At 37.9% G+C, this 14,742-nt stretch overlaps 3 protein-coding genes across 3 annotated transcripts in view; 2 read left to right on the top strand and 1 right to left on the bottom strand.

The window, feature by feature from the left end:
* The window catches only part of LOC103509163 (exportin-7-B), a 22,277-nt gene extending 10,678 nt beyond the window's left edge, over positions 1–11,599 (bottom strand). The window contains exons 1-9 of the mRNA XM_026823554.1: positions 11,567–11,599; positions 6,098–6,338; positions 5,328–5,494; positions 4,406–4,627; positions 3,878–4,078; positions 2,818–3,010; positions 2,150–2,402; positions 887–1,074; positions 197–294 (exon numbers count right to left, since the gene is read on the bottom strand). Of these exons, the coding sequence (XP_026679355.1) occupies positions 197–294; positions 887–1,074; positions 2,150–2,402; positions 2,818–3,010; positions 3,878–4,078; positions 4,406–4,627; positions 5,328–5,494; positions 6,098–6,338; positions 11,567–11,581 (1,578 nt within the window). The 5' untranslated portion in view covers positions 11,582–11,599. The remainder of the gene's footprint in view (positions 1–196; positions 295–886; positions 1,075–2,149; positions 2,403–2,817; positions 3,011–3,877; positions 4,079–4,405; positions 4,628–5,327; positions 5,495–6,097; positions 6,339–11,566) is intronic.
* On the top strand, positions 6,777–8,174 carry LOC103509152 (ras-related protein Rab-39B-like). Its single transcript, XM_008473743.3, has 4 exons — positions 6,777–6,803; positions 7,111–7,220; positions 7,361–7,664; positions 7,823–8,174. The coding sequence occupies exons 1-4, from the start codon at positions 6,777–6,779 to the stop codon at positions 7,958–7,960; spliced, it is 579 nt and encodes a 192-aa protein (XP_008471965.1). The 3' UTR covers positions 7,961–8,174.
* Positions 11,600–12,956: 1,357 nt separating the features above from the next.
* Positions 12,957–14,398, top strand: LOC103509164 (ras-related protein Rab-39B-like). The gene is made up of 3 exons (XM_008473755.2): positions 12,957–13,338; positions 13,466–13,546; positions 14,327–14,398. The coding sequence occupies exons 1-3, from the start codon at positions 13,228–13,230 to the stop codon at positions 14,396–14,398; spliced, it is 264 nt and encodes an 87-aa protein (XP_008471977.1). The 5' UTR covers positions 12,957–13,227.
* Positions 14,399–14,742: the final 344 nt, after the last annotated feature.

Consider the following 14,742-nt stretch of genomic DNA (forward strand, 5'->3'; position numbering starts at 1 on the left):
GAGAACATAATACAGAAAATGTCTTCAGATCTCCAGAGGCATTACTCTTTCAACAGGAATGTTTGAATGATATCGCGGACCAAACAGACAAATGGAAAATCCCCGGGGTAAAATTTGAATCTGACATGATTTGTTAAAAAAGAAAAGAAAAAAGAATCCTTTCCCATGACATAAAGACATTTACTCAAGTACATACCAGCTCTCCATCCATAGCGTCATGGTCTTCATTGGAATTGAACGAGACCCGGCCTCCCACTGCAGCGCCTATGATGTATACTAGCCATGTGAGACGACCTGGGAATAGGAAATAAAACAGTCAATACTCACAGTCAGTGAACTAAAAGGGGATTACAACATTATTTCAGACGCAACGAGAGAAATATACACCTACTTTATTTGCCATCAAACGGCAAAGAATACAAATTTACGAAACTATGAATAGAACAGTCGCGCTTACTTGAGTGAGGTTTCTAAGTCAAATCTGGTACATTTTCTCGAGCGAAGAAACGCATAGCATAGAGAGAGTACATTACACAATAATATGTTAGTACATTCTAGTACATTTTCGCGAGAAGAACACGATACGAAATAATCTTTCAGTACATTCACTTTGACGACTGGTACATTTTCTCGAGCGAAGAAACGCATTGAGAGAGTACATTACATAATAATATGTTAGTACATTCTAGTACATTTTCGCGAGAAGAACACGATACGAAATAATCTTTCAGTACATTCACTTTGACGATTAGATAAGAAATCGGACTAAAGTCACATAATAAAATACCGCTTGTCTTCTTACCTTCTTGTATGGCGATATCGCTTTGGTTAGGACTAGGCTTACCTTCTTGTATGGCGATATCGATTTGGTTAGGACTACGCTTACCTTCTTGTATGGCGATATCGATTTGGTTAGGACTAGGTGTAGAGATGAGCTCCTGGTAGAGGCGGGCACTCTGATCAAACAACTGAACCAGGAGAGAGCAAGTCTTCTGGTATTCACATCGACCTATAGCGGACAGTTGTTCTAACTGTTGAGATACCATGCCCAGGTCATCTAGGGGATCTTCCAGACTGAAAATCAACAAGAAGACAAACAATAGTCAGATGGGGGTATAATAGAAATAATGAGATGGGATAGAATAGAATAGTCGGGTATTATTCAAGATAGATTTTCCCTAATGTAGAGGATCTAAAAAAAGATGAGTGTTTCATTGCTGTTTATGTTTATATTTCGTAGCAATGAGACAACTGCTACATTATACACATGTGGTCTGTGTTGTAGAGTGTCCATCCCGTAGTAAGTCTGTCATCAGATGGGCGATAAGAGACACAATACTTCCCATTTGGGTGCTGGGTCAACACGGGAACACCAGGAAGTAGCCCGTTGAAATATTTGCAATCGAAAGACGAGTGCAAACAATATTATTTTAGAAAATTAATTAATTATATTTATTTGTATTTTTATTTTACAAATTTAACAAGAAAATTAACAAGGGGATATCTTGTCCCCTAGATGAGTGTTTCATTGCTGTTTATATTTCGTAGCAATGAGACAACTGCTACATTAGACACATGTGGTCTGTGTTGTAGAGTGTCCATCCCGTAGTAAATCTGTCATCAGATGGGCGATAAGAGACACAATACTTCCCATTTGGGTGCTGGGTCAACACGAGAACACCAGGAAGTAGCCCGTTGAAATATTTGCAATCGAAAGACAAGTTCAAACAATAGTATTTTAGAAAATTAATTAATTATATTTATTTGTATTTTTATTTTACAAATTTAACAAGAAAATTAACAAGGGGATATCTTGTCCCCTTATCAATATTTATAGTCCCCGGGCGGGCACTGATGCTACCAAACTCAATACTCACTTATCTCGTATCACATCAATACTCACTTATCTCGTATCACATCAATACTCACTTATCTCGTATCACATCAATACTCACTTATCTCGTATCACAACAGCCACCGAGTCCAGACGCGATGTAATATACGCGCTGGTGACTTCAGGCGTGTACGTGTGCAACTGATGAGGTTCCATAGCTTTAATATAGGGCACGGAGGCTACCATACGTTGCCAGAGACTCAGCAGATAGTGGACCGAGTCTACTCACTTATCTTCTATCACATCAATACTCACTTATCTCGTATCACAACAGCCACCGAGTCCAGACGCGAAGTAATATACGCGCTGGTGACTTCAGGCGTGTATGTGTGCAACTGGTGAGGTTCCATAGCTTTAATATAGGGCACGGAGGCTACCATACGTTGCCAGAGACTCAGCAGATAGTGGACCGAGTTGGGAGCAAACTGCCACATTTGGAGACTTTCCACAGTGAATTTAGCAATCAACTGGATCGCCTCGGAGTAATTGTCCACCATCACCAGTTCACCTAGAATAGAATAGACACTAATTAGACCATTGAGGTCTCATAAGGGACTTGCAAAGTGTAGGAACATTCAATACCCCCCTGGAAAAATACCTCATGGCCAGGATCACAATCAAAGTTGAAACTAGGTTCAAGTTTGACCCTCTGATTAACCAATCCAAATGGTAGATCAGATTGCTTGATCCGAATCCGAGATTTAAACTTAAACCAAGTTTAAACCCACTTTATGGATACCGGCATTAAAAACTCACTATAAAAGAAAAGATCACTGGTTGAGTAGGAGAGCTGCTTCAAGAGCCTACCACCTTAAAAAATAGAATAGAATATAGTGAGGTGGGTAGATCTTGAGGTCAATCAAGTGGAAGATAGAATGGTCAGTGGTCACCCCAAGGCTGATTGAGAAGCTAACAACGCTTACCTAGTTGGTAGTTACTCTTCAATCTGGCCAGGAGTCTACAGAACTCATGATAGTTATTCGCATCGCTCAGTCCCTGAGGGTTCTGTAGGATTTGCTTCACTCCATTGACTAGCTGGGTGAGAAATCTCGCTCGCTCCGCGTTACTGAATAGGGAGCGGCGGACAGACGCTATCTGAACCAAACATGCCAGGGCCTGGAAGAGAGAAAAAATTTATAGTGCTATTAGTTAATGATAGATTTATTGATGGCAAAAATCTTTTCATGTTCCACAAGAAAAAAGTCCCAGCAAGAAGAAGGAGAGGAATGGACAATTGGACGCCGATAGCACAAGATAGACCAAGGTGGAGAAGGCTCATCAGAGCAGGTTTTGGACCTTCATGGCCTGTATAACCGAATTAGTGTGTAAGTAAGAATGTATTTAAATGACGCTGCCTTCGTTTTGTGGGTTGCCCTTAGACAGAGAACTATCATCAAAGATACAAAAAAGATGCCATTTGTTCATATTATCTTTTTCTTCTTCTCTTCCTTCATATAAGTTAGGCTTATTCATTGATTCCGAATGACGCCAGCATTATTTTTCGTATTTTTTCAACACTTCCATCACCTCTGCATCAAGAAGAAGGAGAGGAATGGACAATTGGACGCCGACAGCACAAGATAGACCAAGGTGGAGAAGGCTCATCAGAGCGGGTATTGGACCTTCATGGAATCATGGCCTGTATTCATAACCGAATTAGTAAGTAAGAATGTATTTAAATGACGCTGCCTTCGTTTTGTGGGTTGTCCTTAGACAGAGGACTATCATCAATACAAAAAACATACCATTTCTACATATCATCTTTTTCTTCTTTTCCTTCTTCATATAAGTTAGGCTTATTCATTGATTCCGAATGACGCCAGCATTATTTTTCGTATTTTTTCAACACTTCCATCACCTCTGCATCTGGATAAGAGTCCCCTGGGTGGGAATCAAATCCGCTGCCTACCGCTTACAAGACACGTGCCACCAACCAAGTGAACTAGGCTGATGTTCGAACAAATTAAATCCCCCATTACTCACCAAATGTGACAGTGTGCTGGGCAAGGAGTGGTACAGGTTGAAGAATAGCTTCAGGGTGTTTGGATCTAGAAATGCGGGTCTCCAGCTGGTAGGTATCTGAACAGTGCAAAGGTCGTCAGATGACTCGTCAGTGGCCGTCCCGATGAAATCAAATGTCAGACAGTTCTGAGCCAATCCCAACAGTTGGGTCATGAAGATTTGCTGTGGAGGAAAGAAGAATAAGCTTTTCAGTGTTCTGCTAGGCATGTCAATGATTCATGTAATACGAATACCTGCATTATCTACCTACACTATGGTCGAGTAATGTCGATCTTTCAGGTGATAAACACACCCATCAAGCTTTTCATTGATACAAAAAAAAAAAAAAACATTTAGAAATATTTCTAAACGTTTAGAAGAGGCTGATAAAGAGATGGAATTCCAAACTGTCTCAAAGCTGTCAGAGTAAATATCAGAGTTGGTAAATACAAACTGTCTAGAATTTTAAGAAAAAGGAAGTTAAAAAATTGCTGAAGAGAACAAACTTACACCTTCTCCCTCGAGTGTCATTGTTTTACAGTTCTCCTGAGCATTGCTGAGCAGACTGCATGAGAGTCGGAATATATCAAACAGCTGTATGTCGCGATAGGATGAAGCTATCTTGCGATGTTTGGTGAGGGAGCGTGCCGCGTCTGCCTCGGAAATCTGGTTCATTTCTCCAGTGAGCTGTGATAGAATCTGAACTCCAATGATGCAGTGTTCCACAGAGCCCTGGAAAATGAACACAAAAAGCATGAATACTAATAGATTCTGACGTGACTTTGTGAAGATTCATCTTGAAAAGAAGAACACCAGTAATCTTAGAGTCTTCACAGTTCGGGGGAGGGAGTTTTGTTGTTTATCTAGACAGGCAGACATGTTTTGCCATCCCTGGCATGATCAGACTAAAAATTGCACATAAGAAAGAAAGTTCTTCTTAAGGATTTTCTTTTCTTTTTTGAAGCTTTTTTCCTTTCTATGACTTTGTGAAGATTCATCTTGAAAAGAAGAACACCAGTAACCTTAGAGTCTTCACAGTTTGGGGGAGGGAGTTTTGTTGTTTGTCTAGACAGGCAGACATTTTTTTGCCATCCCTGGCATGATCAGACTAAAAATTGCACATAAGAAAGAAAGTTCTTCTCAAGGATTTTCTTTTCTTTTTTGAAGCTTTTTTCCTTTCTTATGTGGAATTTTTACACTGATGGAAGGTAGCTTAACCCAATATTTAGTGTATTTTGCCCCTACACCTAAGCCTTAGAGTGGGCGGAGAGATAAAACTTGAGACTCATTTGTTCTATTGTAGTCAGGCAGCTTAGTAAGGAAATTATCTTCTTTCCATTTCTAGGAGGTGAATGATTGAGGAATGTTTGTAAGAGTTAGCAACAAGAAGGTTCCAAATGTTGTTGAAAAAAAAAAAAAACTCATTTCTCACCTGTAGAAAGTTGGATACATCCTGGATGACATTACGAAATACGAATTCATCTTTCTCAGAATCAAACCATCCTAGTTTTGTGATTCGAGCAAAGAGAGTGACCAAAGCCTGGATGACAAAGTTAGGTAACTTTGGACGAGTTGCCAAGTAGTTCAGAATGTAGTTGCCTGAAAGAAATTGAAAATTATGTTAGCAGATTAAAAGCCTCATTTGAATGGAAAGTCCCCTCAATGGATGTAGTTATGCATATAATGTACCTGAATAGAGAAAGTGGTTTCCAAGTTTTAAACAATAATAATTGTTGAATGTGGTCCCCTGAAGTGGCACTCTTAGGCCGAAAGTGTGTTTGTCTTTAGAAATTTGTCATTTTAATGGAAAGTCCCCTCAATGGATGTAGTTATGCATATAATGTACCTGAATAGAGAAAGTGATTTCCAAGTTTTAAACAATAATAATTGTTGAATGTGGTCCCCTGAAGTGGCACTCTTAGGCCGAAAGTGTGTTTGTCTTTAGAAATTTAAATAGGAAAACTTTTCTTTTACACTGAATTTATGTAACCTTATCCCTTATTATGGATGCTATAAAATGTTAAGTATACATTAGATTAGATATTTTGTTTTGAATAAATTGATACACATTATTTCATATCAGAGGAATAAAATATCTTACGTATATCAATGCGTTGCTGAAGACTCAGCCCTTGAGCTGGGCGAGATATAAGTAATAAATTGATAAACATTATTTCATATCAGAGGAATAAAATATCTTACGTATATCAATGCGTTGCTGAAGACTCAGCCCTTGAGCTGGGCGAGATATAAGTTTTGTAAGTGTATTGGCAGCAATTGCTTGGGCATAGGATGAATCTCCACGGTCAAGGAGGAGTTGGCACTTGGCCAATGTATCGGGAGCATTTTGGAAATTTACTAGAGCTTTCTCAGCTTCCACACGTAGGTTGCCATCAGCTGACTCATACAGCTGCTTGCAGAGGCACTCAAGCTGTCTTACTTCCTGCAAAGTGAAAATGAAAACTTGATCAGAAATGTACCAGAAATGCTGCAGTACATGAATGACAATATAGGACATATCTAAAGCAATGAGGGGGATCTGGAGACTAATTGTTTGAAACAAAATTGAGGTATAGGGTATAGAGACTGACATTTTCTGCTTTTTCAATTCTTCTAATTAGATAGACAGAAACAAAGTTTGCTGAGTACAGTTGGTCAATTTTTGCAGCCCAGAATGTTTGGTTTGAGCACTCCTCAATAGAAGCCCTGAAACTAAAGATATTTTGATACCCATTTGTAATAATTTATTTTGACTCCATCAAGAAAAACAACCACCCTTTGTATAAAGGCTAGAGGGCCAAACCTTAATCAAGGTGTTTGTTATCTCAAGTGCCTCACTGAAAATATTTTTTGGGGATGTTATTTTGCTAGAGAAAAAATCATGTCTGCCTTGGATCAGGCTGTATGGGTCACTCAATCAGACTCTAATTAAGTGATCTATTAAGAGGTAGGCCACAGCCGGCAGAACGAAAAGCATAAGCGTCTGGTCAGAGTTCTTGCTTGAGCTTCATAAGTCCTAAGTCACATTGAACTCCATAGACCCAATGTAAAGCACGCAAAACCTAAACGGAAAGGGGTCTGCCTTGGATCAGGCTGTATGGGTCACTCAATCAGACTCTAATTAAGTGATCTATTAAGAGGTAGGCCACAGCCGGCAGAACGATAAAATGTTTTGTAATTATTTTATAGTTACCCTGTTGTATCTCTATATTCAGATTTCAGATCCTACTGTTGGAGTTGACTTCTTTGCAAGGCTTGTTACAATGAGAGATGGAGCTAGGATTAAATTACAACTATGGGACACTGCCGGACAAGAGAGATTCAGGTAATGTCACAATCACAAGCAAATTTTCTCAAAGAGAATCATTAAAGGTACGACTGAATTTTATTGCCCCCCCCCCTCCCCCAAAGAAAATACCTATGTTAGTGTTTGAAATAATTATAATTTTATTTCTCTCATTTCAGATCTATCACCAAGTCATATTACAGAAACTCTGTGGGAGCACTTCTAGTGTATGACATAACAAGTAGAGCCAGCTTTGAACATATACCCGTCTGGATGATGGAAGCCAAACGTCACATTGAACCTCACAGGCCCGTGTTTGCATTGGTTGGATGCAAGCTAGATCTGTTACAGTCAGGTGTACCTAGAGAAGTCTCAGAAGCTGAGGCCAAAGCGTTTGCAAGTCAAAATGATATTTTACATTTTGAAACATCTTCCCGCTCGGGCTTTCAAGTTGAAAATGCTTTCACAGCTGTGACACAAGAGGTAAATAATCATTTGTACATGAGATTATTATAATTTATAATGTACAACGCTTATCTACACATGTCTTAAGTACACATATCTAGTCTAAAGATTTTTTTATTTATTTATTTATTATTATTTTATGTTGATGCATTTCTTTTACCATTTTATTCTTACAGATTTACAACCGTGTTCAAAGTGGGGACTACAAGGTTGAAGATGGCTGGGAGGGTATCAAGACAGGTTTTTCCAGAACAAATGCTGTGCTAGATGATGATCTGATGTTGGCAGAACCAGCAAAATCTTCTTGTTGCTAGTAAATAACAAGACAACCAAGTATACCAAAATAATGATCTCACTTGGAGTAGTGAGTTTGTGTGTATACTTACAGTTGAAATAAGGCACTGTCAGAAGAATTGTACCCATGATTGTTGGGTAATCCACTTGGGTGTTGTGGTTCTTTGGCGTAACAATGGGATTGAATGATGTTACTGGGAGGGATTAAATGATGTAAAGAAAACTGTAGTAGGTACCTATCACCCTATTCATTAGTCCAAGTGATATTGTGACTTTGCACTCTGACTTGATTTTTTTTTTTTTTTTTTTTTTTTTTTTTTTTTCCTAAAATTTTTTTTTTTTTTTTTTTTAGTGATGTATTATATTATTCTTTTAATTTTATTTATGTTATTAATGTACCTACGTATTTTATGGGAGTAATTTTAACCATTGTTTCACCAAAAAAAAAAGAAAAAAAAAAAAAAAGAACAACTTGTGGAAGGTAGTGTTTACCTTGAAATATTTTCATTTATTTACTATCCATCCACAACAAACATACTGGTTCTATCCTATAATATTAGCTTGCCAATTAGTCTACCCCTTTCTTGCCTTAGATTAGGCAGCTACAGCTTTCCTATTCATGTACTTAGGGAATGTTTATTTTTATTTTATTTTTACCAAATTTATTATTGACTTGGGGGGGGAAAGCAGTAAGGGACAATAGATAAACTGGTATATGGGGCATAATTAATTCACTAATGGCCCAACATAGAACTATCAATAATAAAGAAATGGTTTCAAAAACTCATCCTACTTTCTTTTGGTACTAATATTACTTTTAAAGCTTTTTCTGGGCTTCTTTTTTAATTCTGATTAGTCCCTTTGAAATCAAACTATTTCGTTTGGTTTATATGAGGGTTGGGACATAGGCATTTTGTTAATCAATAAAATTAAGTATGTAATCTGTCTTAAGCACAAGGATTAACATAACCTGGTACTTTATGCTCTTGCTAAATGATTTATAATATTTATATGAAGTGTTGTGAAATAAATTAATAAATTAATTCATAAACATTTATGTCTATGCGTTTTTTTAAACCTGATTTTATTAAATAATAGCCAACTTACCTAAAAAATAAAAAGAAATACATAGTAGGTATAAACTTTGAATTTTAATACTGGATTTCCCAAGACACAAATGATTATGAACCGTATACTAGGTATTTCAAGAAAACCTCAGTTTCAAATCAAAATCTTGTGATTGTTTTGCATCATGAAGCCAGTCCAGTTAGCGTGGAAACTCGGCCTTATAAAGCGTTTAGATCGCGCGTTCGGGACATAAAAATTGTCGTTCTTTAGAATGGCTGCCTTTTTTTTATTCTGTCATTCTTCCTCTTCTCGATTTCGAGATGATAAAACCTCCGTTGTTAAAATTCCCTGAGTTAATGAAAAAAAACATGAAACCCAAAAAAAAAAAAAAAAAAAAAATGTATGTAGGGACTTACCTACCTAATGTGTTCTTCAACACTGTAAATTTGATTCACTTTCATCTTTCACGCGTAACTTGGATTCAGCCAACTTTAGTGTAGGTACACCTCCTCTAGACCTCTATCCAACTTTAGTGTATCGCACATCGATAATTCGATACCAAGCATCACACATCGATAAGCACTGAGCTGAGAATCAATCACACATTTAAAATTCTATATCAAGCGGTAAAATTCTATATCAAGCACTACTGAGCCAAAAAATCTCGATTGAATTTTCCACTGCTCAGTACCTCCTGGTGTTCCAGGGCAGTCCAGCCAACTTTAGTGTACACCTCCTCTAGACCTCTACCCAACTTTAGTGTATCGCACATCGATAATTCGATACCAAGCATCACACATCATCGATAAGCACTGATCTGAGAATCAATCACACATCGGTAAAATTCTATATCAAGCACTACTGAGCCAAAAAATCTCGATTGAATTTTCCACTGCTCAGTACCTCCTGGTGTTCCAGGGCAGTATGATACTCAGCTACACAAATTTCCCAGTCACTTACGCACACAGCTGCGAGAACCATTGCTTGGCTTGACTACACTTCGGATTCACACAGTGGGGACAGCGGTTCAAAAACTTGGGGTTAATCTTGGTTTTGCTCCTGAGATGTGAAGACACAATATCTACGAGGGCGTCAATAAACAGGGGGTGATCATTGGGAGCCGCTGCCCGACGGATGTTGTCCACTTTGAGCTGAAAACGAGAAAGTGAACATGGTATTCCAAGTTTTTTTTTTTTTTTTTTTTTTTTTTTTTTTTTTTAAAATTAGGTTTGTGTAAAAAATTATTAGAGCGAAAAGGAAGATATGAAAATGAAGAAATCGGACTAAAGTCACATAATAAAATACCGCTTGTTTTCTTACCTTCTTGTATGGCGATATCGATTTGGTTAGGACTAGGCTTACCTTCTTGTATGGCGATATCGATTTGGTTAGGACTAGGCTTAGAAATATTAGAGCGAAAAGGAAGATATGAAAATGAAGAAATCGGACTAAAGTCACATAAAACAACGACAACTTGGTAGCAAAGTATTGGGATGTACGAGGGAAAATGACCTAGTCACATAATAAAATACCGCTTGTCTTCTTACCTTCTTGTATGGCGATATCGATTTGGTTAGGACTAGGCTTACCTTCTTGTATGGCGGTATCGATTTGGTTAGGACTAGGCTTACCTTCTTGTATGGCGATATCGATTTGGTTAGGACTAGGCTTACCTTCTTGTATGGTGATATCGATTTGGTTAGGACTAGGCTTACCTTCTTGTATGGCGATATCGATTTGGTTAGGACTAGGTGTAGAGATGAGTATGGCGATAGGTACATGAATGACAATAAAAGACATATCTAAAGCAATGAGGGGGATCTGCAGACTAATTGTTTGAAACAAAATTGAGGTATATGGTATAAAGACTGACATTTTCTGCTTTTTTAATTCTTCTAATTAGATAGACAGAAACAAAGTTTGCTGAGTACAGTTGGTCAATTTTTGCAGCCCAGAATGTTTGGTTTGAGCACTGCTCAATAGAAGCCCTGAAATTAAAGATATTTTGATACCCATTTGTAATAATTCATTTTGACTCCATCAAGAAAAACAACCACCCTTTGTATAAAGGCTAGAGGGCCAAACCTTAATCAAGGTGTTTGTTATCTCAAGTGCCTCACTGAAAATATTTTTTGGGGATGTTATTTTGCTAGAGAAAAATCATACTCTGTCTGCCTTGGATCAGGCTGTATGGGTCACTCAATCAGACTTTAATTAAGTGATCTATTAAGAGGTAGGCCACAGCCGGCAGAACGAAAAGCATAAGCGTCTGGCCAGAGTTCTTGCTTGAGCTTCATAAGTCCTAAGTCACATTGAACTCCATAGACCCAATGTAAAGCACGCAAAACCTAAACGGAAAGGGGAAGCTGTGCAGAGAGCCCTGCACAGAACTGGCTGAAACAAGGCGAAAACCCATCGTATCTAATACCCAAATACCTCGGTAGTTAAGTGGGGATCGCTATTTCCATTCATGAGGCCTTTGGGAAGTCGAAAAGCTGTACTTTCGACGTATTTTCGATTAAAAAGAGAAGAAATTCGTAAAATATTTGTTTACTCACCTGTTCCTCCGCCATTTGTTTTGTAAAGTCACAGACCACAGAGGTAATGCAAGCTAAAATCTCCCCCTCCACTCACCCACCCCGATCAATCCTAAAAAACCCTTGATGTGAAATTTAAGTTGCCAAAAAAATAATAGACGAGATTTTTTAGGTGATATGTTTCAAAGAGTGAAAGAGCAGGAAAAAAATGAGGATATACGGTTCGACGAGAGTACACTTATACATAATTACAGTCATAGGTAAAATGACCTAGTAGTCAAATAACCCGACATTTGCAAACAACAACAACAACAACAACAACACATAATTACAGTCATTTACGTAACGTCATTACGTAACGGGCGTATGAACATTTTCGGTTTCAATCACTTCTACCATTTCTACCAACCAGCTTAACTTTTCTCCTTTACTGTACGTCAAGGTCCGAAAATTTGGGGTCCAGGGGGCCGGCCACCTCCCACCCCTTAGTGTTTGGACCTCTCGCCCCCCCCCCTCGACAAAATCCTGGATACGGCCCTGGTACCAACCACTCCTCAGTGGCCGAGTGGTCATGACTCATGACTGATCACTGATCATCCGGGTCGAGAGTCGACTCTCAAATCAAAGGTGCTGGGTTCGAATCCCGGCGGCCTTTAGTTTTTTCTCTATCAAATAACGAACGGTACCTAGTCAAAAGTTAAAAATTTGATTTCTCTGAATCAGGAACGGTACAAATGAAAATTTCAACGGTATAAAAAACGATACTGACGTAGATTGTGTAGAACAATCTGTTAATGCTCATCCTCTTCACTTCGAAATTCCGGCTAATCAAAAAAGTTAGTAAAGTTGAAGTTGAGTCACATAAAATGTAGGAATAAAAAAAGTTTGGGAACCGCTGTTCTATGCACCCAAGACCGTCGTGTGAAAGGCGATCCGCAACACTGCCACAGAGTAATGGCTCCAACTGTTTGCATTCCCTCTGTGCAAAAATTCAAGGTCGCGTTTTTTAAAATTTAAGTTGCCAAAAAAAATAATAGACGAGATTTTTTAGGTGATATGTTTCAAAGAGTGAAAGAGCAGGAAAAAAATGAGGATATACGGTATACCTACGGTTCGACGAGAGTATATACATAATGGAGGAGTTGCAAATGGCTAAAAATTATAGATAAATGGTCGATTCCTAATCAAAAAAAGTTAGTAAAATTGAAGTTGAGTTTGAGTCACATAAAATGTATAAAAAAAGTTTGGGAACCGCTGTTCTATGCACCCAAGACCGTCATGTGAAAGGCGATCCGCAACACTGCCACAGAGTAATGGCTCCAACTGTTTGCATTCCCTCTGTGCAAAAATTCAAGGTCGCGTTTTTTTTATGGATGAAGAAAAAACAAAACAGTCAACAAATAAAAGATAAAAGTGAAGTGAATCAGAATTGAACATTTTGTAGATTTTTGCATTTCTTTTTACGTTTCTGATAAAGATTTCTCTTTTTGATATACCTAACTGATTACTTGGTCTCGTACCGTGGATAATTATACTTACCTGATTCACATCTCCTAGTTATCTTCGTCGTCTGCTGCTTGTGCATTCAGGGAGAATGCAATTTACTCTCTAAACTCAAATACTTGCTCTTGTTACTCAAGATTGGACTCTTTGTGACTGAAAAGACGTAATTCAACATTAAAATGACAGTAGATCCTTTGTTTGACTATCAATTTCGATTGATATTAATCGGAGACAGTACTGTGGGGAAGAGTTCTTTGTTGAAGTATTTCACAGATGGAAAATTTGCCGAGGTAAGTGCCCATGTCCTCTATCTTCAAATATCATGAAGACTATGAAAGAACCATAACTGGCTAGAACAAGAAATACAAAATGTTTAGTAAATATTTTATATTTACCCTGTTGTATCTCTATATTCAGATTTCAGATCCTACTGTTGGAGTTGACTTCTTTGCAAGGCTTGTTACAATGAGAGATGGAGCCTTCCTTTTCTGTTTCCTTGTAAGCTTAGGTGGTTGATGTTGCACAACTAGAACCTAGTTCCTGCTTAGATAAAGTACAAAAACAACCGAGTAGGTAGGTATTTGTATGTTCAAAGTTCACTTAGGTAGAAATATGAACACAAATTGATAGACAAGCACAAAAGAGATAAGTTCAAAATTCCAAATAACACTTTTGTGATTTTGATATTTTTGATAAACAAAAAACAACACTTCCCTATCAGTAATATCAGCTGATATTTCACATACCAAATGAACTTTCAGTGACGTGTCTTGAATATTTTGATGGTGTTGAAATCAGTAGATCCTCGATACATAACAAAATTCAAGGAAGATTGATAATTTTGTCCCTCCTCAAAATTCCAAATAACACATTTGTGATTTTGATATTTTTGATTTTGATAAACAAAAAACAACACTTCCCTATCAGTAATATCAGCTGATATTTCACATACCAGATGAACTTTCAGTGGCGTGTCTTGAATATTTTGATGGTGTTGAAATCAGTAGATCCTCGATACATAACAAAATTCAAGGAAGATTGATAATTTTGTCCCTCCTCTCTCATTTTACCTCATAGTATCCATTGTAATTAATTTTGATCGTTAAATCGAGATTTTACAGTAAAATATTTTGATTGAACTCATTCAACCCTTTGACCTTGGATTCGACACTGATTTTATGGCTTCACATCTTGTTCGTTTGGTGTCTAGTCCATCTGAGCCTCCATGAAAAATGGTCCTCAGCTAAAAACTGCACATTTCTTTCTCTTCTTTTTTAGTTCATCTCAACCGCGTATCCCGCCCCCTCACTCGTGTCATTTCTACAGAACTCCGTTTGTGGTGAAATATGAGTAAGTAAAAATGGTCCTTATGAAATCCATTTCTATTGGCTGAAAGATCCTCTGCAAGTGACCTTCATCGTCTGGGAACCAATGAAAATCGTTCTCTTTTGAAAAGTTTTTTGATCTGGCTATTTTTTTTTATACCTGAGATTGTGCAGGGCCACAAGAGACAGCAATAATTTCACTGGCCAACTTTTTCTCCTTCATCCGGACGGCTTCTTCAACGGCAATTTCATCAAATGGGTTCATTGAGTGTTTCACGCCATCGGTCACTACACCTTTCTTGTCTGGCTTCACTCTGATCTATAAAAACAAGAACCATACAAATTTACTATTGAAATCCACACCTTGTA

Source organism: Diaphorina citri, unplaced genomic scaffold (genome assembly GCF_000475195.1).
Source record: "Diaphorina citri unplaced genomic scaffold, Diaci psyllid genome assembly version 1.1 scaffold471, whole genome shotgun sequence".
Lineage (NCBI taxonomy): Eukaryota > Metazoa > Arthropoda > Insecta > Hemiptera > Psyllidae > Diaphorina > Diaphorina citri.